This window comes from Delphinus delphis, chromosome 4, assembly GCF_949987515.2.
Source record: "Delphinus delphis chromosome 4, mDelDel1.2, whole genome shotgun sequence".
In the NCBI taxonomy this organism is placed as follows: Eukaryota; Metazoa; Chordata; class Mammalia; order Artiodactyla; family Delphinidae; genus Delphinus; species Delphinus delphis.
The window spans coordinates 68238075-68265783 of NC_082686.1; the positions used below are offsets into that span (position 1 = coordinate 68238075).

The 27709-nt window shown below is 51.4% G+C and overlaps 1 protein-coding gene across 3 annotated transcripts in view; it reads left to right on the plus strand.

The window, feature by feature from the left end:
- Nucleotides 1–27709, plus strand: part of PDIA5 (protein disulfide isomerase family A member 5) — a 93878-nt gene that overhangs the window by 6588 nt on the left and 59581 nt on the right. The window contains exons 2-4 of one of the 3 annotated variants that reach the window (XM_060010766.1): nucleotides 15125–15251; nucleotides 18108–18195; nucleotides 27545–27628. In XM_060010766.1, coding sequence (XP_059866749.1) covers nucleotides 15125–15251; nucleotides 18108–18195; nucleotides 27545–27628 — 299 coding nt within the window. Of the gene's footprint in view, nucleotides 1–15124; nucleotides 15252–18107; nucleotides 18196–25087; nucleotides 25717–27236; nucleotides 27307–27544; nucleotides 27629–27709 lie in introns of those variants that run through there. The other 2 variants (XR_009519254.1, XM_060010765.1) reach the window with 2 other exon arrangements.

Genomic DNA, 27709 nt, shown 5'->3' on the forward strand with positions numbered 1-27709 from the left:
CTGGGCAGAGTGTTGTACATGCTCCTCATTTCAAAGAAACGTGGACCACTGTCTGCATGTTGCACGTGTCACAGATGTTCATTTATTCCACAGATCTTTCTTTTTTGTTGGTGTTTTGTTTGTTTTTAATTAATTTATTAATTAATTTATTTTTGGCTGCGTTGGGTCCTCGTTGCTGCGTGCGGGCTTTCTCTAGTTGCGGCGAGCGGGGGCTACTCTTCCTTGCGGTGCGCAGGCTTCTCATTGCATTGGCTTCTCTTATCGCGGAGCACGGGTTCTAGACGCGCTGGCTTCAGTGGCACGTGGGCTCAGTAGTTGTGGCTCACGGGCTCAAGAGCGCAGGCTCAGTAGCTGTGGTGCACGGGCTTAGTTGCTCCACTGCATGTGGGATCTTCCCGGACCAGGGCTCCAACCCGTGTCCCCTGCATTGGCAGGCGGATTCTTAACCACTGTGCCAACAGGGAAGCCCCCTTTTTTTGTTTTTGACAGATACTTCTTGAGAGTATTTTATGAGCCAGACATACTATACCAAGGCATTTGGGACAAAATATAACTAAGATGGACACCATCCCTTCCTCCCATTGCCTAGTGAGAGAGCCACTAATTTATTATTTAATTCAGGTAGTAAGTGCTGGAAGGAGGAAGATAAGGTGGTAAGAGAATGTGTAACAGGGGTCCCTATCCTACTGCAGGGAGTCAGGAAAGGCCTCTCTGAAGACTTATGGACCCTTTCTTAGAAAAATGTTTTTAAATGTATAAAACAGAATGCATAGGATTACAAAAGAAACCAGTGATATTGAAATATAGTTATTAAAATATAATAAATTGTGACAAAATAGTATGTATTTTTTTAATGCGTCATATAAGAAGATCTAGTGGCAAGTTTGATAATTTCTGTAATTTTAAGTAGTGATAAGCATAGACAGTGTTTCAAGATATCTGCAGCAATCCTCTTGTGATGAGAAAATGTGATTTCTGTTGATGGCAAAGTCACAGACACTGTAAGTGCTACTGTAATTAGTTACCTACATTCATAATAAAGGGAAGGCTAAATTTTAGTGAAATTAGTGAAAATAGAGATGTGATATTTCCCCATCCAAATTCATAGACCCCAGTGTAAGAAAAATTATCACCAAACTTGGAAATAAAAGATGATCTAGTGACTTTCTAATGTCACACTGGAGCATTGTCCAGGAAGCCCACTTCAGCGGCATCCAGTACTTTAGGGAATGTCACTTTGTTTATTATTCCTTAGGACCCATACTCTGTAAAGTTAGAAAGGATGCAAATGATTTCTGTTTGGTAGAGAAGAGAGATCCTTCAGGACATTAACCGGCTTGGTATCTCATTTAGCAATCATATCATACCTGTTTTTCGTCGACCACTTGTAAGTTTCTTATAACTACTTCTTTTTTTTGGGGGGGGGCCGTGCTGCACTGCTTGTGGGATCTTAGTTCCCCGACTAGGGTTTGAACCCAGGCCCCTGGCAGTGGAAGCATGGAGTCTTAACCACTGGACCGCCAGGGAATTCCCTATAACCTCTTTTTAAAATCTTTTTATTAACCTTTTTTTTCTTATATCCTCTTTTGACCAAGCTTTGTCATTTTAGTGGGTCCCTTATTAATGAGTTAATAACCCTTTGAAATATGCTCAGTCTTTGTTTGTATGAGAATTGGGTTTTTAACATTTGAGAATTATACTTGACCCCGGTTTAAGAGCCGCTGAGTGAGCAGGATGTGAGGGTGTGGCGCTCAGAAAGGAGGTCTGGGCTGAGGATGTTAATTTAGGGGTGCTGCTCAGGTGGGGGACCCCAGGGGAGGGTGTGGGGCAGGAAGAGAAGATGGACTGAGTGAGTGAGCCCTGAGGAACTCCCGCATTTGCAGGATGGTGGAGGTGGACTTACAAAGAAGATAGGAAGGGTGGCTGGAGAGGTAGACGGGAGACCAAGCGAGTTCTGCCTGGGTTCAAGAGGCTGAGCAAAACGAGAATGGAGGTGCCCGTTGGGTTATCCATGTGGAGGTCATTGCTGGACCTCCACCAAGAGCCTCTTTGAGGTGGGGGGCTGACAGCTCTGACAATGCTGAGGAGTGGGTAGAAGGTGGGGAGGGAGATGGAACATTCTGGTAGTGAGGGAGAGGGGAGTGGTATGGAGTCCAGGGAGGGGGTTTTTAAGAGATGGAATAATGGCCTTCCAACCTGGCTGTGAATACACCCGTCTTAGGGAGGTATGCGTAAAAATGGATTCCTGGGCTCTCCAGATCCACGAGGTGATTTTCTTCAAGGGGAAGGCCCAGGAATCTGTATTTCCAAAAAGCTTATACTTATTGCTGTTGTGCAACTACAAACTGGAGACATTTACAAGTTAATGTTAATTTTACGTGGTGGACAGTATTTTGCCAGCCAAGGTTGCAGCTTTGGGCCGAGTGGTGTGGCACAACTTCTGCCCATGTTACAAGTCACACACACTGGTGACACTGTGAGGCATCACTTGGCTGAAGCATGGGCCGTTTTTGCGTTTCTCTGCAGGCGTTTAGGGAAGTGTGCACAAGCAGGTAGCAGAGAAGATGGCTCAGGCAGTCATCGAAGCTCTTTCTTGTTGGTTGTGCTCAGTAGCTAGATTGGAAGGGAAAGCAGACTTGCTGGCCTTTCGGGTCTTGTTCTGGGTGGAGCTCTGGGGAGTGGAGAGACCTCGGGGGATACCAGTGGGAAGTGTGCACATTGATGGGCAAAGAGAAGAGCTTCTAATCTGTGCCCAGAAGACCTCTGAGTCCCGGCTCTGCCCTTTTAGACTTCACCCAAGTTGAACTCCTTAAGTTCTTTTTTTTTTTTTTTTTGCGGTACACGGGCCTCTCACCGTTGTGGCCTCTCCCGTTGCGGAGCACAGGCTCCGGACGCGCAGGTTCAGCGGCCATGGCTCACGGGCCCAGCCGCTCTGCGGCATGTGGGATCTTCCCGGACCGGGGCACGAACCCACGTCCCCTGCATTGGCAGGCGGACTCTCAACCACTGTGCCACCAGGGAAGCCCTCCTTAAGTTCTTTGAACCTCAGTTTTCACATCTGTAAAGTGGGGATGGTACCACCTCCCACACAGATTGTTTATAGCAGTTTTTCAAACATTTTTACTGCAACTCCTGGAAGAACAATTTTGCATTTTACATTATAATCAAGTACATATATGTCTATATGAACATAACAGATGCAGATTTTTCACCAAAAACAGTCTTGCTGCTTATGGTACAGACTGATGTTTCCTTTTCTCTTTAATTTTTAAAAATTAGTTAATTAATTTTTGGCTGTGTTGGGTCTTCGTTGCTGAATGCAGGCTTTCTCTAGTTGCGGCGAAGAGGGGCTACTCTTCGTTGTGGTGCGCAGGCTTCTCGTTGCGGTGGCTTCTCTTGTTGCGGAGCACGGACTCTAGGCACGCGGGCTTCAGTAGTTGTGGCTCGCGGGCTCTAGAGCGCAGGCTCAGTATTTGTGGCGCACGGGCTTAGTTGCTCTGTGGCATGTAGGATCTTCCCAGACCAGGGCTCAAACCCATGTCCCTTGCATTCTTAGCCACTGTGCCACCAGGGAAGCATGGATGTTTCCTTTTTAATGTTATTTTTAAAAATGCTGGTGGTAACCCACCGAAGTGATTTTATGACTTGGCTCTTGGGTTAAGGCCAGAGGGGTAGAAAATGCCGGTTTAGACCCTCAGCTTTAGGGGACTGAATGATATACTGTATGTCAAAGCACAGATTTACCTCATGAGTCATGAGCACTTGAATTGTTATTTTCAATTAATGGAGCTTTGAGGCAGGGTTGGGTTTCCGGAGTGGGAATTCACCTGCTCTTCCTTCGTCCCTGCTACCTAATTCTCTGCTCCCTCCACCAGCTCTTCCTCGTTAGCAGGCCCGGCACACCAGGCTGGCAGCAACCCAGAGCCCTCTTGGCTCTAGAAGAGGTTTTCCACAACATTAAAAGCTTTAGGACTTAAGTCCTGGTTAAATGCACTGCAGTTGCAATTTCAGGATAAGAAAACCTGTTTTCATAAGCTCTCAGATCAGTTGTCCTGCCTCTGAACTCTCCCTTGTTGACAGCCATGTTTGTGCTGTGGAAACAGGTGGGAAAACTGTGTAGCCCATGTATACGGTGTGGCTTTTAAAGGAAGCAAAATATAAGACGTGCAGCTGGCTGTGCATTTATAGGAGCAAGCGGTGAGACGTGTGTGGCTCTAGGAATCGGTCTTTCCATTTCATCTTGGGTCTGAGTCACAGCTCTCTTACCTACTTGCCAGTGACGTTGAGCAAGTTTCTGTTCTTTGTCTCGGCTTCCTTATCTATAGACTAGGTATAATGAAAGTACCTGCTTAATTCACTTGCCAAGAGAATGAACTAGATAGTCACATGAGCAGCTTAGCTGGCTCCTGGTCACGCAACAAACACTCTGTACTTGCAGCTCTTATCATTATCATGGCCGCATCCCTGGGCCCTCGATGTAGGGATTAAAGAATCCTCTCTTGGGTTCTGTGCCAGCCAAGCGCTTTCCTACTTCTCTCTCTTTCTTAAGCACATTTAGCTCCTCAGCTGTAGCTAGTCAGGGGTCCACATCCCAGGGCCAGGCTTCTGTCTTTCTGTCACTCTCACACACACACAGACACACGCACACACACACAGACACACACGCACACACACACACGCCATCCAGGCGGTGCTTGTTTTTATTTCAAAGTCTGCTGGGTGGTGGACATTTATTTGAACATTGGGAAATATCAGTGGCGAAATCGTCAAACTAGGTTTGAGGTTAGGCCTTATTAGCTCCTTGTGAAGAGGGTATTTAGCCGTAGTGCTCGGTGACAGATGCTTAAAATTTGCCCATTTAAGGGGCATAAATTACCTATATTTAAAAATTAGCATTTCTGCCCCCCACCCTCACTCATCAAAGCCATTCTAGGTACGTGTTGCATGCAAAGTTCTTTGCAGATTCTGTATAATAGTTCTTATTAAAAAAACTACACAATGTCAGGTGAGCAGAGGAGTGAGCAGTCAGTCAGCTGGAAGTGAGGAAGGGCAGATAAGCACTGCTCTTACATGGGAAAATGCCCGTGACACTGGATAGATGGCTGAGGATTTCAGGAAGCCTGTGGAAGAGGTGGGGGCAGTATTTGGTTGTATTCTAGGCATCTCTTTTTTTTCTGTCTTATTTTAGGTGTTTTCCCCCTAACTCTAAGTTTGAAATAGCCTTAGAGAAGAGCTGCAAGAAGAATATAAAAGATTTCCATCTGCCCTTCGGCCAGATTCCACAAATATTAACATTTTATCACATTTGTTTTATCATATTCTCCCTCTGCATATATAAAGTTTACAGACATGACTCTCCTTTGCCCCCATAAACACTTCAGTGTTTCCATTCTCTTACATAACCAGAGTACAATGATCAAAGTCAGGAATGTAGCACCTGGCTCGGGACTTAATCCAGAATCACATGTTGAATTTAATTGTCATATCTCTTTAGTCTCCTTTAATCTGGGCCAGTTTCTCAGTCTTTGTCTTTTGGGACCTTGACATTTTTGTTTGTTTGTTTTTGTTTGTTTGTTTTTTGCAGTATGCGGGCCTCTCACTGTTGTGGCCTCTCCCGTTGCGGAGCACAGGCTCCGGACGCGCTGGCTCAGCGGCCATGGCTCACAGGCCCAACCGCTCCGCGGCATGGGGGATCTTCCTGGACCGGGGCACGAACCCGTGTCCCCTGCATCGGCAGGCGGACTCTCAACCACTGCGCCACCAGGGAAGCCCGGGACCTTGACATTTTTGAAGAATGTCCCTCAATTTGGTTTTGGATGTTTCCCTTCAGTGCATTGTATCAGGAGACATAAGTTGATTTGACCCATTACTGGTGGTGTTATTGTTGGTCCCTTAGTTGAGGAGGTTTCTGTCAGGTGTCTCAACTGTAAAGTTATATTTTCTTGTGGTGGGGAAATACTTTGAGATTGTTAATTATTTCCATGACGGTAATCAAATGATGGTAAATTTTGTTTCTTTAAGTATTTCTATTGGACATGCCTATTATGGTAAGTTAGAAAAATACGCACAAGGACGAAGCCTTACTTTGATGCATTTTTTCTTCCAGTTATTTTCTGAGCATAATTTTGTGTATAGTTGTAATCATACCATGTACAGTTTGAATTCTATTTTTAAAAACTTAACATTAAAAAAATATCTTTTCATTGCACAATCTTTGAAAACATCGTGTGAATGCACGTTTTATTCTGTTGAGTGGTTTACTCTAAGTAATCACTCCCCCGCTGTTGAATATTTAGGTCGTTTACCATTTTTGACTCTTATGAGTAGGACCGAGCAAGTCATGTATGTGTCAGAATCTCTGCTAATTTCCTCGGGACACATTCCCAAAAGTGGAGTTACGGAGTCGAGGAGCATAAATACTTTTCAGATACTTGATTAATTGTGCCAAATAGCTTTCCAAAAGAAATGTACTGGTTTAGGCTTTTGCCAGCACTGTATGGCAGTTGGCTGCCATATTTTAAGAGATTCACTAATGGTGTTTCTCAGTTTTTTTAAGAAAACCATGATCCAAAAATCAAGATTTGCAATCAAGATTGTGAATTATGAAAGCATAGGTATTTATTTCCAAAAGTAAATTATAGTGTAATATGGCACGTTACCCTCTTCAGGCTCTGCCACCGTGCCCCCAGCCTTGGGGTCAGTCACATTGGGAACCAGGAACATGGCGGTGTCTAGGGCAGATCATTCAGGACAGTGAGGGGCTTGGGGGCACATGAGGAGTCGGGGAATTTCCCCTACAGAATCCTAAGAGGGAATGTGTTTGCTGTCTTCAGAGTGTGATAGGCTGGCAGAATGGCTTGGGAGGGGGAGGAACTTGACTTTCTAATGACTGGAGCCATCCAAAATGAAATGGTGGGACACGGATTTCTATGTATTAACATGTTTAGTTTCCACAGCCTTCCGGGCTCCTCTGTACTGCGCAGCCTCAGGAGATTTTGAGGCCTTGGCTCTGGAGGGCTACCTGGAGGCTGGAGATGGCATGTGAGAAACGTTGAGAGGCGTCTCGTATCTGGGAAACCAACCAGCCCAGCTCAAGCCTGTGAACTACAAGGAATGTCCTGGCCTTCTGGTCGCCTGCAGTGGTCCCCTTACTAGTAAAGGGCTGAGGTTGTGGGGAAACTGGAGAGTTACTAGCTAATTTTCCTTTCACTTGTGGGTAGCTGTCACCAGGTGACCAAGATACTGTTAGGAACAGGCATAGTGCAACTCGGGTAATTAGGAGGAACACAGTAAATCAGATCCTTGATAGTCTCGCTGTCTCCTTCCTTGTAACAGTTTATCTAAAGTATAATGCATGATTCAGTGATTTGAAATATCCCAACTGGAGCAGATGTTAGTATTTCTTTCTAGTTAAAGCTTTTGTTTCAGTAGGCATACAAGATCTATTTGCATGTGTGTCAGAAAACCCAGAATGATAGTGCCTTAAAGCGACTGTTTATTTCACTCACATAGAAGCTGGAAAGGGTTGTTCTAGGGCCAGTATATCCTTCTGTGGTATCAGGGTCCCAGGTACGTTCTATCTTGATAACTCCACATTTTTAGCAAGTCCTTCTACCTCATTGTCTCAAGGTGGCTGCTTGAGTTCCAGCCATCTTTCCAAATTCTAGCAAGCAGGAAGCAGGAAGAGGCTAAGAAGACTCATACTAGGTGTCTATGAGGGACAGTTCCTAAAAGTTGCCACATAACACTTCTGTTTACATGCCAGGGGCACTTGCTGCAAGGAAGACTGAGAGGTTTGACTTTTAATGTGGGTGGCCACATGCCCAGGGCAACTCAGCAGTTCCTTCATGAGGTGTAATTACCTCACCGTACTTCTCTGGTAGTGGTCATGAAGCTAGGTTTGCAGAATATCACAATTGGAAGGGACTTTGGAAATCACTTTCAACCCCTTCATTTTACAGAGAAAGGAGAGAGGAGACATGGCTTGTCCAAGGTCACATAGTCAGTAAGTATCAAAGCCAGCACAAAACTTGGGTCTCTGACTCTTTCTAACAAACCTCTAGCTCTCAAATACTCAGCCAGCTGGAGTTCTCTGACCTTGGGTTCAAGTCATCTGTTTTTAACCTTATTCCTGGATCCCTTTACCACTAGCTTCCTAAGAGTCTAGACTTAGATTCTGACATTTCAAAACTATTTTGAGCAAAATGTGGGCTACACTAAATTAAACCAGTTTCTTCACAGCTCCCAACATAAGAAGGGTATCTTTTTTCAGGTGACAGAGCAAAAAAGGTCAAGTCCCACCTCCACCCTTTTTCCGTAATGTTAACCTTCTGTCTTCAACTCTTTTTCCTTTAGCAAGTTGCTTTTACATAATAGAATACCTCTGGCTTCATGATCTGCGTTGAATAGTGAATCTATAACGACAGACAGCCTCCCGGGCTATAGAGAATGTGAGGGTGCTGGCATGCGCCCCAGAGATCTGGAGCTTTTTAAAGCTGAGGGTGTAATGTGGCAAGGACTGTTCTCCCTGTTATTTTCCAGAATTGTATGACTCTTTATGTCTAGGCTGGTGGTGATGGTGGGTGAGGTTAAGTGAAGAGAGGAGCTTGTGAGTGTGGTGTGTTAGAGGGACAGCGAGGCAGAAGGGAGCCCGGACCCCTGTACACACCTCTGATTAATGGCAGATCTGGGCTGACTGCCCCAGGGTCCCGAGAAGGGTGGTCGACAACAGGGTGCTCTAGGCTTGCGGGAAGCAGAGGGTTAGTGTAAATCCCTGCTGGGACTCTCCTTGCCAGGGGATTCTGGAAGATTTGGGCTTTTCCTGGCTGCTTTGATGGGCCTGGCTGGGGAAGGAGGTACTTCAGGGAAGGTGGTCCACTTGGGTTGCTGCGAGTCCAAGGAGCTTGTGGGGTGGAGGGAAGCAAACACCTCCGGCCAGGACCCGAGAGGCCCGAGCTCTAGTCCGAGCTCTGCAACTTGACCTACTGTGTGTGACCTTGGTAAGTAAGCTAACCTCCCTGAGCCTCAGTTTCCTCATCTGTAGGATGAGGCTAGTGCCCACTCATCAGGTTATTGTGAGGGGCAAATGGGCACAAAACCTGGAAGGACCGTCCTCCATGTGCTGTGTCCCCGATGGTTGCTGTGCTGACGGGTGATCACTCGAGGTTTTGACGCTGCATGTGTGTACGTGCACATTTCTTCCTGCCTGGAGGTGCTGTTTTGCCTGATTGCCGGCAGGGCCCTGGAGAGGAAAAGGTGGTGCCGTTTCTTCTGTTGCCCTTGCTCTGTGATTTGTCTCACTAATGGTACTAATACAGATAATTACCATGATTGTGTACTGTGTGCCAAGCATTATGTTAGGTTCTCTATGTACTTTTCTCCCCCTCCTTTAATCCTCAGCCAACCCCGCAACCCCGCAGATATCAGTATTATCTTCTCCACTTTATGGGCAGGGAAATGACACTCGTAACATCTGAGATCATTTAGCTATAAGTGATAGTGCCTGGCTTTGACCCCAGGTCTGTCTGACTCCAGAAGCAGTGCTCTTTCTGTGGTGTCTGAGGGGTGTGGGGAAACCACAAAGGGAGGAGAGAAGTGTGAGCCTCCAGGCTGGAGCACCATTTGTCTGGTGGGCCCTGAACAGGGCAGACACCTGTTAGGAGAGCACTGCAGGGAGTCTGGAAGGTGAGGGGGAGAAGTCAGTGTCCTCGACCTCATTGCCTGCAGCCGTGGTGGAGGGTGGAGGTGAGGACTTCGTGCCAGGCACCCTGAGCGGGCTCTGCAGAGCGCCTTGCACTCTGATGGGGGAAGGGGCTCAGGGTGGAGGGGGCTGCTTCTCTGATGGAGGGGCCCAGTGTTCTGAGGCGGGTGAGGGGTTGGAGGCTGGGGCGACCGGTACTTTGATGGCGGGGTGGGGGGGCGGGCACTGACTCTGATGCAAGCAGGACCTGGCTTTGGGGGCCTGTATTCCCTAGCAGTAGCGGAAGGGAGCCGTTCTTCCTGGCAGTGTTCTGCCCTGCACCCAGGCAAAGGTTTTATGGATCTCAGCCCAGCCCATGGGGTAGCTCAGCCCTGATGTAAGTACTGTTAAGGCTGGGGCAGAAAGAAAACAATTATTGGGGGAAAGAAGGAGTTTGCAGAGGGCACAAAGGGGATATTTTTTCTCTCCTCTACCTCCAAAGGGAAAGACTTAGAATGTAAAGAGCCTGCGGAACCCAGGAACAGTTCCATGGCTGGCTCCGAAGGTGGCTGGCTTCCTTCTCAAACGTTGCCCCATCCCCCCTGAGGGCTTGACAAAGCAGAGAGTTTGTGTATCATTAACGTTGTTATAGTTGCCTTAGTTATTGTTGTTAGCAAGGTTTGTGGCTTGTGCCTTATGAAGTCTGCAGGAAGGCTCTTGGCAAGGAGACCCAAGGCTTACTGGAGCTGTATCTTAAGGAAAGGAAGGAGCGTGCACACTGGAAAGGTTAAAATCGACTGAAGTGGAGGAGAAAGGAGAATGTTAAGTGGCCGGAAGAGAGTCCCCTTGGGGTTAGGGGAGGGAGGAAAGGGCCTCGCTCCCTTTGCCCCTGTGGTTGCTTGCTAAGGTGAGGGTCTGTCTAAGGCCAGACACAAGGGCCTTTCCCCCTCCTCTCTCAGGGATCTTAAACTGAGCATCTTAGCTCTTTGCACACCAAAGTCCCCTGGTTCCCCCTAGTTCCCCCTGGATCTACCTATCCTATTTTCCTCTTGTTCCCAAATTTTAAAATCCTCTCCCTGCAAATCCTGCCTCTCCAGTGCCCACAAACGTCCACGCAGCTCCCTGTCTTAGGTGGAGACAGCCCATCCTTCTCCCGACCCTGCGGCCGCCTGTGCTTCCCACTGCGTGGGGTGTGCTTCTCTCTGCAGCCTGGCTTCCGGCCGCCCTCCCATCACCAGAATGCTCTCGGAACATCCCTGGGGACTTGGCCCTGACCTACGCCTGCACATCACACCTGATTTCCTGTGTGTCTCCTCCCTGGTCTGTGTTGACCAGGTACCAGGTCTGTGGTACCTCCTACCTTCTTCCCACCTTTCTCCTGGTCCTTCCTCCTCCTCCTCAGCTGAGGGTTTTCCTGACTTCTCCCCCTGGACCCCGACCCCTGAGACTTCACTGACCTCACTCTCCAGCCTGGAGGACACCTGCATTGGGGCGTCTTGTCCACATGTCTGCACCCAAGCTTATTATCACCTTCCTCAACATAAGACAGAAGCCTCTTCTGCTGCTGCTGCTTCCCAGTTCTTCCAGTTTTGGTTCTTGTTCCATTTCTGAGCACAGAATCCTTGGGTCATCTTAGCCTCTACTCTCTCTCTTCCTCGCTTACATATGAATAATCATTGAGTTCTGTTGTTTTTCCCTTGAGGCTCTTGGATTGACCCATTTCGCTCCACTTGGGCAGCCACCCAGCAGGTCCCTTCACTCCAGCCTTCTGACGACTGTCCAGTCTGAGACGGGGCCAGAAGGGGCTCTTGAGCCAGGCTTTGAAGACCCCACCCTCCACCCCAGCCTGGCCCCATCTGCCTTCTCCCACCCCTCTCCAGCCCAGACCCTCTCTGACTGCCCTAGGTCTGTCTGGTTTCCGTGGTCCCTCTGGGTCTCCTGAGAGCTGTCATGGACTTACCTTGTAACATGCTCCCAGCAGGGTACCTCTGCAAAGCTCAAGAGCGTGGCAGCCAGTGTGTCTGTCATGTTTATTATGCTGGACAAACAGGGCTTTCAAGGGGCCAGGTGCTCCTAGTCTAGGGGGTGGAATAGGGATGGGACGAGATGAAGAGGAGATGGACCCTCCACAAAGGGTTCTTGACCAGGCCGGCCGCAGACCGTGAGTTTAAGCCCCAGCATCATTGTACTTCTGGCGGAGCTGAAGCTCTCTGCTGTGTGAGGGCGAACACTGGCTCAGAGGCTTTGGTGGCTGGCTGAAAAGTGGTTTGTTTACTCTGAGAGCGGCTGTTGGTTAGAGGACCTGAGGGACTCGCCGGGCTTTCTAGGAAGGAAGCTGTGGATAAGCCTTGAAACTTGGTGCTCTTGTGGTTTTTGCTGTAGACACTTTGCTGTCGCTTGGCCCAGCTGCACCCTGCTGTGCTACCCAGGCAGGTGGGCACTGGGCCTGCCCTCCCTTCCCCTTTCCTGCTCCCCTGTCCAGAAGTGCAGGTGCCGGCCAGCCTCAGGAGAGCTGGTCTTCGGGTCAGAGTCCTGAGGCACTGGGCAAGGGTAATTGTTTTTCTGACTGGCCAGGTTATTTGAGGATTTAAAACAGCAGTGTCCAACAGATTCTTTTAGTTTTTTCCTTTAACCATGTGCACTGTGCTATGGACCTTTTAGTCTGAAGTGCGTTAGCTCCCTGGGAGCAATGGAATAACGTGATAATAAGGTGGGATGAACTTTTTGGTGAGCTCTCAAGGTCGCTGCATGAGGGCAGGGGGTCCTCAGGCATCATGCACTGCCCTGCTGAGGCAGAATAAGGGAGAAATCATTCTTGGACAGCTCCTCCTGATGGTTTTACCCTGGGGAGAAGGGTAAAGTTGCATCCAATGGCAGATTATATTTAGAAACACTAAAATATGGCCACATTTCCATCTCCTACTCTGCTGAGGTGGAAATTTGTATTATATATTACGGTAACTGATCCTATTAGAGTGCTTTATGATTTATAAAGCATTTTCGATAAGTTACCCCATTTCATCCTCACAGCTGTCCCACGAGGGAGGTATCATTTTCTCCACATCAGATGCGAAGCACTAAGCGTCTAAAAGATTGAGTGATGTTGCCCGGGCATCTTAGCTATTGAGTGGTAGAGCTCAGACTCAATGTGAGACTTCTGACTACAAAGAGGCAGTGGCATGAGAGGGCCTGGGGTCAAATAGAGAGACTGGGGTTCAGATGCTGGACCTGCTTCTTATGAGCTGTGTGACTTTCGTCAGATTATTTAACTGATCTATAAGATCAAGCATATAGGATAATCTGTAGTTGCCTCTTCTTATTGACCACGTTCCTCTGTCCTCTGTCCTTGTTCCATTCTGGGCTGGTTGCTCCGTGGGGTTAGGACATTTGTTCTGGGACTTCTCTTCACCATCAACATGGTACTTCTTGCCTCTCTCCTCTGTTCGATCCCTTGTTTCCTAGGTTCCATGTCTTTCTCATTTTTTATTTATTTCTTGTTTTGGTAGAGCATGAGTTCCAGTTGCTTCCTGAGAATGGGAAATTTGGTGGTAAATTTTTCACATCTGAGACCTTAAGTCTGTCTGAGTCAATCTCTACTCACAATTGACAGGTAGTTTGGCTGGTTATAGAATTCCAGTTGGAAATCATGTTACTTGGGGAATTGTGGAGGCAATGCTTCATTGTCTTTTGGTATGCTGATGAAATGTCCTATGCCAGTTCTGACCCCTGATCTTTTGTGTGTGGTGGTTTTCTTGTTTTGTTTTGTTTTGTTTCCCTTTGGAACTTTCAGCATCTCCTCTTTGTCAGCAGTGTTCTGAAATTTTTCAATGATGTACTTGGTGAGAGTCTTTTTTTTTATTGGTGATGTTGGGCCCTCTCACCTGGAAACTCAACATCCTTCAGTTCTGGGATATTTTCTTGAATTATTTCCTGGATAATTTCTTTTCCTCTGTTTTCTTCTTTTTCTTTAGTTCCTTTAATTTGGCTCTTGCACTTAGTGAATACCTATTATTTGTCTTATCTTGTTCTTCTGCTTTTTGTTTCTTGATCTTTTTGTTTTATTTCATAGGAGTTTTTTCAGTTCTACCTTCAGCCCTATTGAAATTTTTTGTTTCTGCACGGATTTTACTTTCTGAGAGGTTTTCATTGTTCTCTTTGACTATTCCTTTTCCATAGCATTCTATTCTTGTCTTATGGATGCACCATTTTATTTCTCTGAGGATAATAATTTTAGTTGTTTTCTTCTGTTCTTTTTAAGTTTCATCTTTCCATTGTTTTGTTCTCATCTCTGTCTTTGTGTTGAGGGCTTCCCTCAGACGTCTGGTGAATCTTGGTTATCTGTGTGTAATGAAGATCAAGACATAGGCTGTGGGTTGCAGACTCTTGAGTGTGGGGAGGGGGTGGAGGGTACTTGTTTACTGGGAGGGCCTCACAGTGGGTATTTGAATGGGAAGTCAGCTGTTTCATTGGAAGAGTCTCCAAATCACTATCTTTTGGTTGTTTTTCTTATGCTCCTCAGGTAACCTAGAGAAAAATTCTCTGACCTACTTGGGGGGATCAGATTGGCAACATTCTGGAGAAGGGAAGGGAGATGCTGGGGGGTAGGGGCTTAGGGGAGATGGGTGATCTCTAGGTTCAATTTGTCCATACTTCCTCCCACCTTTGCCTGGTGTCTCCTGGCAGAGCTTTTCTTATTCAGTCTTTGTAGATGGTAACCCCTGTGTTTTCTGCCGGCTAGGCAGGGGGCTGTGTGGGTTGGGTGAGGGGATCTGCTGTGAGACAGCTCTTTGTCCAAACATTTAACAACCTCCCCTTCCCTGCCCCTGCTTTTCAGCCCACCTCTCTTCATGCCTGCGGAGGTGCCTGGTACTTCTAGGGCCCAAGGTTTTTCAGGGTTCTCTCTGGGAGAATTGGCTTGTTTCTTGTTGGCTGATCTCCTGAGATCATTGGCTAAGTGGGGAGAGTGGAAAACCCCTCACGCATCCATTCCCACCCTAAACGGGATCACATTAAGAGGTGATCATACTTCCCTGTGGACTTGGGGCTTTGGTGCTGCTAGGTGGGATGGAGTTTTCACATTGCTCCAGTGTGTGGTGTTTGGGTGCAGTGTAGGGTACAGACATTGACCTCCCAGGGAGGTCGTGATTGAAAGGATGGCAAGAATGTCCATGCAGCGTGCTTATGTACCTGTGCAGTCCATACGGCTTCATAAAAAAGATGAAGGGTGAGCTGGTGACTGGAAGTGGTCTGGAAGAGTCCCTGTGGGAGGGGGGGCGATTTGGAGAGGGGATGAGGCGAAAGGCAAGTGTAGAGTTGAGAGAACGAGGGGTGAGCCTTATCCCTCCCAAGGCAACTGTGCCTAGAGGCAGCACCTCTGGGGCACCCCTTCTTGCTCAGCCCCAGCCGGGACCTGAGACTCATGGTCCTTGGCTCCTTGATCCCCAGGTGGTCCTGCCGACGTGGCTGTCCTCTACAAAGTTCGCCTCACTCGTCGAGAGAATCTCTGACCCCAAGGACTTGAAAAAACTTCTCAGGACCCGGAATAACGTGCTGGTGCTTTACTCCAAATCTGGTGAGTGCCCCTCCTGGCCTTGGGGCCATCGTCAGGGATGCCGCGGGATGGAAAGGAAGGAACGGGGACAGAAGTGGGAGGCAGAGACCCTGGGACTAAAAACCTCTCAGGGAAGGTCCGTCAGAAGATGCAGGGGTGTCAGTTCTGCTGCTTTTGGATCCCTAAGAGGGCGTTTCAGTTCCCTTTTACCAGTGTTTCTTAGGAAAAGCCTTCTGGAGTCCCTTAGTACCTCAGGAGGGAGAGGACGTGTGTGTGAAGGAGGACAGAGGACAGTGACCACCCGGCATGGACACTCTGGCTCTCTGGACAGCACAGCCAGGCCTGCCAGGGCGTGCTTCGCCAGAGCTGTTGATTAATCGACTGGGCCAACCTGTCGCCAGCTGAATTGGTCCCAGGCTTGGGGGAACGCACCCAGGCTGGCAGCCCTGGCCCTGCCTGGCCCCAGTCTGTCCCGCTCTGGGGTCAGAACAAGAGACTGAGTTTGGAGTGGGCTCCACGCTCAGGACAGGGTGGCTTCAGCGGGGGTAGGACTAGTGGTTTGCCTCTTCTGACCTTGAAGCTGGCGAGGGCATCACGGATGGAGAGAGGTTTGCTCAGCTCTTGGCCGCGACTTTGAATGTCTGACTGCTGATGCTGTTCCAGCAGAGTTAAGTGTTTTCGCTGCTCCCAAGGATGCCAAGTGTTCTGTGCCCCGAAGGAGCAGCAGCCAGTGGCGGGGCTGGTTCCGGGCGCAGCTCTCCCTGGCAGCTCATCCTCGACTCCCATTGGCGTGGGGGACTGATGGATGTTTTGGATGTGTGTCCCTCCTGAAGCCTGCATCCTCCAAGCACCCGGGCACGTGCTTGCCCTTCCCAGGGCCTGGCACACACTCCCTGGGGTTGTTGTTGGGAGCCCAGCGTGGGACTAGCATTCCTTTCCTGTCGAGAATAGGGGGAAACTGAGGCAGGGGGAAAGCAGAGTTGCTCCTGAGGCCTGGGGTCTAGGGCCCTGGACCAGCGTGGCTCAGCCCCCTTGGCTGCTTCCAGAGCTGGGGGGTCGTCAGTGCCCTCCAGGGACTCGCTCAGGTCCTTCCCTGGGTGGGTCCTCTCACATAAGCTCATCTTCTTAGAAGGACTCTGACAGGAACTTGTGTGACACACTCTCATTTGCTGCTTTGCTGTGAGGTTGCGGGTAATGTCCAGTTGAGGGAGGAATTAGAGTTCAGGGAGAACAGCTGCCTGGTCTGAGGTCTACCAGCCAGTGGGCGGTAGAGCTGGTCCCGCTGCTGCCTCCGCCTCGCTTCCTCTGCTGGAGGGCGCGGAGAGATGTTCTGAGTCTGCAGCGACAGGAGGCTCGCCACCAGGAAAGGATTCGGAAAGGAGAGAGTGGGAAGTCGAGATGTCCAGACCAGGGCTTGCAGGGGCCGGAGGCAGGGCTGGGAGCACTCTTGTTTTCTCTCGGTCCGTCGCCCAGTCTCTGTCTCTGCCTCTTGGTAGTGGAACTCTCAGTGCTGCCCGTGTGCCTGGCTCCTCCCTGCTTTGGACCGCTGGTCGCGGGCCGGGTGATTTTGCCTCCTTGCCTCTTGCCCAGCCCTGCTCCTGAGACTTGGGGACCTCCCGGGGCTTTGGGAGCAGCGCCGGGAACTGGCTTCTCTCCCCCCGCCACCCCTTCCAGCCAGTGCCTCCCCTTCCACGGCTGAAAGGCAGGGTTGGGAGGGCCTTCACATGGCTCTACATTCCCTCCCCTGCCTCCCAGAGCCCAGCTGGAAGGGTGGGGGGTGGCCTTTCCCAACTGGGCCGCGTCCCCTCCTCCTGTGGGCCTGGGGGGTTCCTGGGAGGACCTCCTGCAGGTGGCTCCGTGCACAGCTCTTGCGGGATGCTTTCCGTTCGCTGCGTGAAAGGCTCAGCGTGCTTTGTGTTCACAAACAGCTTCCGTTAGCCACACTAGAAGAGGAGATCTGAGGAGGTAGCTAGTTCGCATATCATTTCTGCTTGGCTGTGGAGTGTGTCCTGTGGTTTCTGCTGGGGGAAGGCGGCAGGCAGCCTGCGCTCTCCTTAGTGTCTGCGTGGAGGCCCTTGCCAGGGAGCTCACAGGGGTGACGGGGCAAGGTGACAGCCTGGCCGCAGCCACCCAGCAGTGGACCGCTGCAGGCTGGCAGCGTGGAAATCCCGGCCACAGAGGCTCCGTTTCTAAGCACCCGCCCTCCTAGTTTCCAGGGGCTTTGCCCAAAGCCTCTTCCTTTCTCATGTTCATCCGCCCGGCCCCGGGGCGTAGTCCACGGTCCTGCGGTTGTCCCCCAAGGTACTGCCAGTGCTGGGAAACAGGGCCGTGAAAGTGACTTGTGTACATTTAGTATCAGTCCATCAGAGACTAGTGTCACACGTAAACCTCATTAAATCACCACGTTGTACCGAGTCCCTAGGTGAGTGTGTGACGCACAAGTGAAGGAAGGGTCTGGTCCCTCCCTTGTCAGCTCCCAGGTTGGGCACCAGGGCAGACCAGTGTGGAATCAGCAGACTCGGTCCCCGCTTAGTCATAGAATTGTAATTGTTCGGTTATAGAATTTTCAAAATGTGTCCCAGAATAGTAATGAGTCAGAGAGTCTACTGGAAGTTGAGGATCCGGCCGAGAGATTCTGGGAAGAGTGAGGCGTGAGGTGTGGCTTGAAGGCGGGTTAGGGTTAGGGTTCTGCGTCTGTGAGGATGGCGGGAGCTGGGCTGTTCTTAGAGAACCGTTGCCGCAGGGACGACGTTCTAACTGGTGCTCAGGACCTCACCTCTAGGACTGGTCTCCGTCCTTCCCTGCCCCTGAGGGAAGATGGCAGGGGAGGCCATGGTGCACTTGGGTACAGATGTTTACTTTTTTGTTTTTTCACAGAGGCTGCAGCTGAAAGTCATCTCAGGTTATTGTCTACTGTGGCCCAGGCAGTGAAAGGACAAGGCACCATCTGCTGGGTGGACTGTGGGTATGTCCTGGGGATGTGGGGTATGGTGGCTGGAGGGCCGGGCGTGGGCTCTGGTGGGTGGGGTGGGAATTGTTCCTGACTGATACTCTGGGAGAGGGGATGTGATGGAGCGATGGCTGCAGAAGGACCCCCCCCCCGCCCCGGCCCAGCAATGCTGCAGGACGCTGTGGGCTGGAGGAGGGGCAGGTGTGGCTCCCGCTCCTGTCTTTCCGGCCCCGCCCCTCTTCTTCCCTCATCCGTAGTGCTTTTACTTTTTACTCTGTTGTCCTGTGTCACTTGATTTTGCCTCCTCAGTGGGTGGCAGAGGGGGCCTTGGTGCCCAAAGAGGCAAGATGATTTCCAGGGCCACTCGGGGGGCTTGCTTATTGGGTGGGGGGGGTCTGTAGCCCGGGCCCTTAATAGAGGACTCCAGTGCCCACGGTACAAAAGCGGTGGAGCCAGCTGACGACCTGTCTGTTGCCTTGGCTCCAAGGTGGCTCCATTAGATGTGTCAGTCCTGGACAGGTGGCTCAGTCCTTCCGGCTCTCTCCTCTGGCCTGCGTCCCTGCCCCCACGCGTCCTGATGATGATGCTGTGAGCTACTTCTCCTCCTGCCTCGCCTGCCCCTCCCGGAGACTTCCTTGTCGGTGTTGCGGTGGCAGAAGCAAGCGCCGGCCCGTGGGAGGGAGAGCTGCTTCTGAGTGTGGCGAAGGGGGCTCTTGCTCGAATTCCTCTGATGCTTTTGAGTTTGGGAGTTTTGAGTCCACGGTGTGCTCAGCTTCCCTTTCCTTTCAGTCATTAGGAGTAATTGCCACATCTCCCTGTGTTCAGTGCTTTTGCTGCTGGGATTTCTATACACACACCTTTTGTCACATAATTAGCTCCCAGTTGGGCGTAGATCGGCAAAAACAGAGCAAAGACACATAGACAGTGAAACATACGGAAAAGGTCGGGAAGAATAGGTTTATTCTTTGCACGTTTGTTGAGCACTGGCTGCACGCAAGGCACTGCGCTGCACTTGGTGGATGCCAGCATTTACATGTCCTTTTGACAAGGACAGGAGGTGTTTCCAGAGCCGCTGAGTGCAGCCACTCCTCACCTGGACTTGGAGTTTATCGGGAGTGTGGGCTTGGGAAGAGGAGAGGAGAGGAGCATAGGCGGTATTTCAGTCTTTTTAGTACGGGGACGAGGTGGGCTCTTCTGGGAAGAGAGGCAGTTCTTTTCCTGCATGGCCCATAAAGATCTCTGTAACCTTTACTGTCTCTGTCTTTGCCCGAGTCACAAGCCCTGCCGCTACCCTGTGGGGTTCAGTGAGCTTTTATGGGCTGCACTCCAGTGCAACCTTCTTCCGCTTTATTCTGAGTTCTAAGTGGCTATTTTGCAAATGAACTTCTGGGACACAACAGTTTTATAAGCTGATAGCCTCAAGCTGGTCCTGCCCATCGTTGGAGAGAATTGAAGGAGATTCATATTTTGACAAAGCACTGAATGAGACCGGGAGAAGTCTTAGCCAGTCGGTGTTTGCTGTAGGGTGTGTGAGAGTGTGTGTGTGTGTGTGTGTGTGTGTGTGTGCGCGCGCATGTACACACACACGTGCCTGTCTGGCCTCACGCCTCCCAGTTGATTCAAACACCAGCGAAATGGAACAGACGGCTCACTAGACAGTTGGCAAGATTGTAGCTGTTGGTTACTTCTAGTTCATAGTTGGGCTGGAAGTGTTCTTATCTTCCAGGTGTGTCTCTGTCTCCCATATTTTACCAGGCGTGATCTGTGTGACTGGCAAAGTACTAAAGCCTATTAGAGGAGACAGGGTGCTTTGGAATCTCCATGCCCAAAGATGACATCAGTCCTGCCAAGCTGACAGAGCCTCATCACAGGGAGTTCTCATCAGGCTTGTAGGTGGCAGAAGTGGGCAGAAGAGCTTCGTTTAGCTGCGCCATCCATCTGGGTCCATTCAGCAGACATTCCCGAGCACTTACTCTCTGCTTTGAGGGACACACATGGCTAACAGTGTCCTCGAGGAGCGCAGTGTACAAGGAGGAGAGGAAGCAGACACCTAGCCAGGTGATTAGTCACTTCGTTCTGCCTGGAAAGGCTGAGGAAGACTTCACAGAGGAGGTCGAATTCAAATTTGGGGCAAAGACCTCAGAATAGCAGGTCTTTAAAGTGCCCTGGCTTTCCCTGCAGGCAGCTCCCTGTGGTGTGGGCCCCTCGGGTCATCTGGCCCTGGACAGGCAGGACTTTACGGGGCTAGGGTTAGTGTGTGAACACAGACCAAGAATAGAATTCAGGACTCATTTGGAGACATGCTGTCTGGAATCAATGAAAGTGCAAATGGGAGAAATAATCCTGTGACTTTTGATGTTCTAAAATGAAAATCTGGGGGGGCCCCTTAGAGCTTAAAAGAGGTAACCTTAAGACAAAAGGATTGACTGTTCGCATAATTGCTACTCAAGTTATGCCTCTAAGAGGAAGTATAAACTGCGATATTAAATAGCTTTTAAAAGTTTAGATGGGTAGGTGGAATATGGGGCTATAATGGATGATGTTGGCAGCAGGAATACCTGGGTTCGAGTTTGAAGTCAGAGGCAGGATACAGCTAAATCTTCCCAGAACGGCCAAAGGGATAGAACTCGGAGCTCTGGTCCGTGCAGGCCACCCTGGGTGGCAGTTCACGGATCACCGTTACACAAAGAGATCCCCAAGGACACGAGCTGGTTCTGCCCGTCTGCTCAGCCACTCCTGCTCTGAGACTTCTGAATGTGCCCCGTTAATTAAGGGAACCCACCGTGTGCACTCCGGACCCTGTGATGACAGCCCTCAGCTGTTGTCCTAAACGCACTCAGTCTGTGTTTATGAGTCTGAATGAGACGCCCTGGGATGGGCAGAAGCGCTCCGGTGGGTGCTCTCTGCGGGAGAGTGAGCAGGGGAACAGCAGGTGGGCAGCCAGAGCACAGCTGCCCTCGAGTAGGCCCTGCTGTGTGTGGTTCCCCACCTCTGCTTCCTGCCCTGCCAGTGAAGGGTCGGAGGTGGGAATGGGGATGCCAGGGCTTGGGGTGGGTGATGGCCCCTCTGCTTTCCCCCCTTAAAAGGCAGGTGAGGGGGACAGAGGGCATCCTAGGGGGAGAGAAGACAGTGCTCCGGGGTGAGGCTGTAGAGGTGTGTGCAGTAAACACAGGCCCCGGTTGAGGGGTCAGCTCCACTACTTACTAGCCCCATGACCCTGGACAGGTCGGTTACCCTGAGTCTGTTTCCTCATCTGTGAAATGGAACAATAATACATATTGTGCCTTCTTACCGGGTCTGTGTTGAAGATCTTTGTAGAATAGAATTTAATGTGAGATCCCATTCTACTCTTGTTGTCTTTCATCTGGGCCAGACTGTCAGGACATTCCAAGAAGCTGGAGGGAGGGAAATGCTGTGTTTGTCTTCAGGAGCTTTTCCTTGGGTGAGGACCCCTTGGTCATTGTGAGGATGGTCCTGAAGAAGCTTTTGGGTGTGAGAGTCAGCCCAGTGGACAGGGTGTTTTGCTTTGGCCCTTAAGAGCTATGCAGTGCTGTGGAACTTGCAGGACTGCAGGTCAGGAGGCCTGGCTCTGAGTCCAGGCTCTGACAGCAAATAGATGTGGGACCTTTGGCAAGTCACTGCCCCTCTCTGGGCTTCAGTTTGCTCTTGTGTGAAATATGGAGTTGAATCTTCCAAGTTGCTCCCATCCCTGCATAGCCTGGTTCAGAGCATTCCAGAAGCTGCCAGGCTCATACGTGTGTACACATACGTGCTCGTGTGTATGCATGTGTATACAGACCCATGTATTCATGGAAATGTGTGGGAGGCTGTGTCTTCCAGTCTTCGTGTCTCTCCCCACCCTGGGTGTCTGCCTCGTACGTCTCTCCGGTCCCTCCCTCCCAGCATCTCTCCTCTCTCCCGCTTTGTTCCCTCTCCCCTGATAGTTTCTGTTGCTCCTTCCCTGCTCGGGTCCCTGCCTCCCCCATTCTTTTGGTCTTTTTCCTCCTCTCTTCTGTGTGTGGATATTTCTTCTCTTTTTCTTGCTTTTCTGGTGCTTTCCTCCCTGCTCCTGCCTGCGTGCCGGCTGGCACACGTACCCCTCTCCGCTGGGCCCCGGGCCCCCGTAACCTGCGGCTCTGAAGTGTCCGTAGGGTTTCTGGCTTCTGTCCAGGGATTTGTCAGCTCTCCCTTCCCCTCACTCCACCTCCTGGCTCACATCTCAGCAGCCACGCTCGGGTTGGCTGGTGGTAGTTGTCCAGCTCTTAAGTGGGTTGAGTGTGAGGGAGTTGGTATTCCCCACGTGCCCTGCAGCCTGGCATCGGGGCTCGGCCTTGGCACGGAGGGCTGCTTTCTGGACGGCGGAGCCGGAGCCAGCAGGCGGGAGCCATGCCCGGGGTGCTAATTCCTGGGGCTGGTTCTCACGGGGCTGAGGCTGCCCGATGGGGCGCCTGCTGCCTTCTTTTCCTGAGGGTTTAAGGTCATTACCTTACCACCTGCTCTCATTCTCCCATCTGCTTTCTTTCCCCTGGAGCAGTGCTGGCTTCCCAGATCCAAGACGTGGGGCCTGCCAGGGCAGGCATAACATATTTTGAAGCCCATGTTTTCTTCCAAAAATGATTTGAACTTAGCATTTGCTCCTTTACATGTGAGCGTGTTGAAATTACCATGGGATAAAGCAGGCTTCCAGAAGAGATGCCGTGTTTTGTGTCGTGGCTTCAGACACCTTGTGGCACACTGCTGTGCCCTCGTGGGGGTGACGTGTCCCCCCTAGGACTGCTGGGCCGCGGAGGCAGGTGGAGGATGAGAAGGCACGCTCTTTCTCGTATTCCCATCACTCTCATGAACTCTGCTACATGATTCGTGTGCCTTCGTGAGGTTGGCACCAAGGAGGACAGCCAGACTCCTGTTGTGGGAGTCCCTTCGTCATCAGGGCTAGCGACCAGCCACCCAGGTCCGGGCAAGTTGAAGGCCCAGCTGTTCTAGGCTGTTCTGTCTCCTGCCTTTGCCCTCCGGCTACCTCCTTCCACATTGTCCTCTGCATGGGGCACCTTGCAGGCATGCTGACGGTGTTGTTTTGCTCACTCGCTCCTTATCTTGCATTTTTTTCACGTCTCTGAAGTGGGGGCACGTCCCACCTCTCCTCTGCTACCCACCCTCTGGGGTCACAGGTCCATCCACTCAGAATCCCGTGTTAGACCCGAGCAGATGGAAGAAAGGGATTTACCCCTTCTTTGCTGGGGAAAGGAAGGCTGAGTTGGCCAAGGCACACAGTGTCCAAGACAGGCTGGGGGCCTTGCCTCTGGTCCTCAGTGTAGTCCGCTTTCTACCCGCTGCCGGAGGCGGCCCAGTCTCCACCCTCTGTCCTGGCTTCTGGCTCCCGGTCCATCCGTCAGGATACAGGCAGCCTGCCTTGATGCTTCAGTAATACTTGACCCTGTAGGGGAATAGAGAGCTCCATCCAGCTCATGGACAACTCCCGCATTCTGCAGCTCGGGAAGCCAAGGGCCCTGCCAGAGGCCACAGGCTGGCTAGCGGCAGAGCCAGATCTAGAAGCCATCAGTCACTCCAACTGACAGTGACTCCGGGGAGGGTTTGATACTTAGGCTGCGACTTCTCAAAGTCGAGTACCTCCCCTTCCCGAGCCTCCAGCACCTTATTTCTTCTCTTTCTTCCTACTCTTACCCCCCACCTTTCATCCCTGGGTCTGACTCCCAGGAGTGTGAGTTGCCAGTCTCTTGAATGATCGCCACTGCACGTGTCCATCTAGTAAACACAGCACCACGTACCTGCAGCCACTCTGCCCTGCTGGCCAGCAACCCACATCAAAGTCAGACGAAAACGCCCATGTGTATGTGTCTATCTGGGTCAGGGGTGGGGAGGGAAGTGTGAAAAGGCCTCGGTGACCTTTCACATTCTCTGTAGAGGAGAGCCCAGGGAGGTGGGGGAGGAGGGGATGTAGCAGGTCATGGGTGAGTAAATGGGCAGAGGGTGTTGAGGCTCCAGCCTCCCCAGCAGAAAAGGCTGGTTCCTGCAGGACAGTTGGGGGTGGCAGATGAGGACCTCTGCATGGCCAGTCCACTCTCTGTGGTTGTCCCCTCCCTCTCCATCCCCGGCAGAACAGCTCATTTTCCTGCTCACTGCCTTTGTCTTTTCCCCCCAGAGCCTCAGTCACTGGCTAGAGAAGGGCGGCAGCACAATTAATTGTGCATAATCTATCAACCCAGATCCTTTTAAGTCCCTGAGCTTGGGTAATTTCTCCCCTTCCTGAACTCTTATGACTTTTATTGTCCTGTGCAATTAGTGCGCACACACACGCGTGCGCGCACACACACACACACACACACACACTCTGAGAGACAGAATCGTAGGAGGGAGGGGAGCCAATCTGAGAGCGCACTGTCAGGAATTTTCACCTGGCAGGATTCCTGGAGCTCAGTAGGCAGAGCCCAGAGAGCCAGCAGTGAGTGCCTCATCCCAGCGCAACAGCCGGCATCATTCACTCGCTCACTCAGGCTATTTATAGAGCGCCTGCTATGTGCCAGCAGCTGTTGGAACCCTGGGGAACCAGCTATGAACAAAATAAAGCCCTCGGCTTGGTGGCGCAAACCTTTCTGATGGGGGCTGACAGTGGACATGCTGGTCAGGTGTGGAGACAGCGGGAAAGGGCATGTGACAGTGCTGGATGAGGGGGGCTGAGGCTCTGGGGTCTGTGCCAGAGATTCTCGGAGAGGACGGGAGGCTGGCTCCCCACCTACCCGTCTGAGAATGTGTGCGTGTGCATGTGCGTGTGCGTGTGTGTGTGTAGGGGGCAGGGAAGAGGAGAGAATCATCGGGGAGTGTCCTATAACTTAAGGAGGGGAGAGGGTTGCACAGAGTCTGCCACAAGGAATCGTGTGGCAGTGGCAGAGCTGTGGTCACTGGACAGCTGTGGGGGCCATAGGCTGCGGGCTGGGCTGGATGTGCTCTCGGGGAACCTCCGTGCCCCTCCAGCTTTACCCAGTGTCTTTGGAAGGTTGCTCCTAAGCCTGGCCTGGGCTCACCGGGAGAGTGACACTTTTCCATGGAGTGGGTTCCCACACAGCCGGCAGGGATTGGGGTTGCAATGATGGACCCCATCGCTTCTCTCTCTGCTTTGTAAAGTCATAGGCAGAGGCTGCCAGCCAGGCTCAACGGAGGAGAGAGCTGACATGGGGCTGCCTTGCAGTCTGGGTGCCCCCGCTGGATGCCAGCATGGGGCGAGGGGGGCCGTGGGCACCTGGACCTCGTTCCTGCTGCAGCCACTATTTGATGTCACATTTGGGTGGACGGTGGGTGGTCACAGAAACAGGTGCACGCAACAGAACAAAGCCGGACAGGGAAAGTGCCAAGGGAACAGTTACAAACATCTAAGTCGAGCCCTCCTGTCTCCCCTGGGGCAGGGAAACGGTGCCTCAGACGCAGTTGTCACACACAGACCCTCTGCCTGTCAGTGTGGCTTCTCCACAGAGCGCCCTCAGGACAAGGCAGACCGAACTGTAATCGCCACCGTCAGTGGAGGTGAGCCCAGCAACCCCACAGGGCTCTAGGGTAAGAGTTCAGCCACTGGCTGCGTGGGCTGCCCTTATAGGGCCTCCTGATGCACGCTCTCAGCCCTTCTGGGTCCCCTCCGCAGCCCAGCTTATCCCTTCTCTCTGGACTCCCTATCTCAGAAGGCCCTTGCCAGCCTGAGGGAGAGGCCACAGCCTTTCCTTTCTAAGTGCTTCGTGTGTTTCTTTAGTCCCCTGTTTGCTGAGGGTGCCGATGGGGGGTGCTGGAAGCTGCAGCGGCTGCAGTGATGGCCACCACAGGTAGGGCTACGCAGGGAGGGAAGGCTCTGGGCCTGGGCTGGGCTGGGGGGCCCCTGGGAGTGCCTGACACTCTCCCTCTCCGACCCACACACCTGTCCCGCAAGACATGCTTCTTGAACTGCAAATGGCACATTTACACTTAAAATGAGGTCCCATAATTTTGCTTGTCCGTCGATGAGTGTGGCTTTTAGAATTGAGCTGAATGGTGTAATGAGTCCATCTGCTCTGGGGCTGGTGCTCAGCTGTGTGACGCTGGTGGCCGTCGAAGGTGCTGAGGTAGGTAAAACAGGTGGGAGCCGATAGGACTTCCCTCAGGTGGCTGTCATCCCTGGCAGAACAAGGTTTCTCATGCGGTGTAGATGCCGGGGACCAGTGGGTGTGGGTGTGGGCGGAGGTGCCCTCGCTGAGTCCATTGAGATGCGGGGAAGGGTCCTGCAGTGAGGAGCACGGCCCTGCGGGCACGGTAGCTGGCTGCCCCTGGCTGGCTGTCGGGCAGACCTGGCTGAATGTGGTGAGGTGGTGGGGAGGCCGTGAGAACAGGTGAGGTTTCTGGGGGCGCCGGCGTAGGGCACACGGGAAGCCGAACCTCGTGGTGGGAGCAGAGATGTCGGGGAGAGGAGGAAGAGCAGAGCAGGGCAGGGGCAGGTGTCAGAATCACCTGGGAGGCTCCTTAAAACACAGTCGCTCGAGGACCCGCCGGGAGTTTGGACTGAGCAGGTGTGGGATGGGGCTGAGAATTTGCACTTCTGACAGGTTCCTGGGTGGTGGTGATGCTGCTGGTCTAGGGGCCACATCTTGAGATCCCTGGTCTAACGGAAAGGGAGCCAAGATCAGAGGAGGTCGTGCATGAGCACTCGGTAAACGGTGAATGGCGCCCGGCAGACTCTTCGTATGAGAAGAGTTGCAGGAGTGTGATATTGCAGACGCTAGCACTTCACCAAACCTTTCCCCTTTGTCATTTCGGCTTTTGTCAATACCTGGTCAGATTTCATAACTCTTTCAACATCGCAGAACATTTCCCTCCTACTCTGGTTTGATGGTATATAGCAGGTGGCATGTGGCACACATCAGAGGTGTAAAAACAAAAACTTGCTGGGGCTGCAGGTAGAGCTTCTGAAGTCGTGATCTGCGGGAGGGTCAGGGAATCAGTATGCTTAAAAACTTCCCCAGGTGATTCTAATGAGCAGCCAGGACTGGGAACCACTGTCCTGAGCTTATTTTCCTTCTTAGAATGGACCATCTGCCTTCTAAGCTTCTGGGGCACTTCCTTTGTCTGGATCCATCACGTTGCCCCTTACAGGTAGTGATGTGTCCTCCCCACCTGCTTGCCCCTGTCTTTCCAAATCAGTCCAGATCCTGTTGGTTTCTCTACTTCCTCCTGTTCCCTGAGAGCCCATGCGTAGTGAGGGCCTCACTTGCTACTGAGAGTTCCAAGCTACCTGCCTTACTCTTGGGCCACCAGCAAATTTTACTCCGTTAGCACCTTCGTGAGGGCTTCAGATAACAAGTGTCTTTTTCCTGACATTTGTGTCTTTCAGTGACGCAGAGAGTAGAAAATTGTGCAAGAAGATGAAAGTTGACCTAAGCGCAAAGGACAAAAAGGTCGAATTATTCCATTACCAGTAAGTACGTGTGGGCATTTCCAATTTCCAAGTAAATGCTGAAAGCTTTCATTGGTATTCTCAGCAAACCGCGATTTTTAG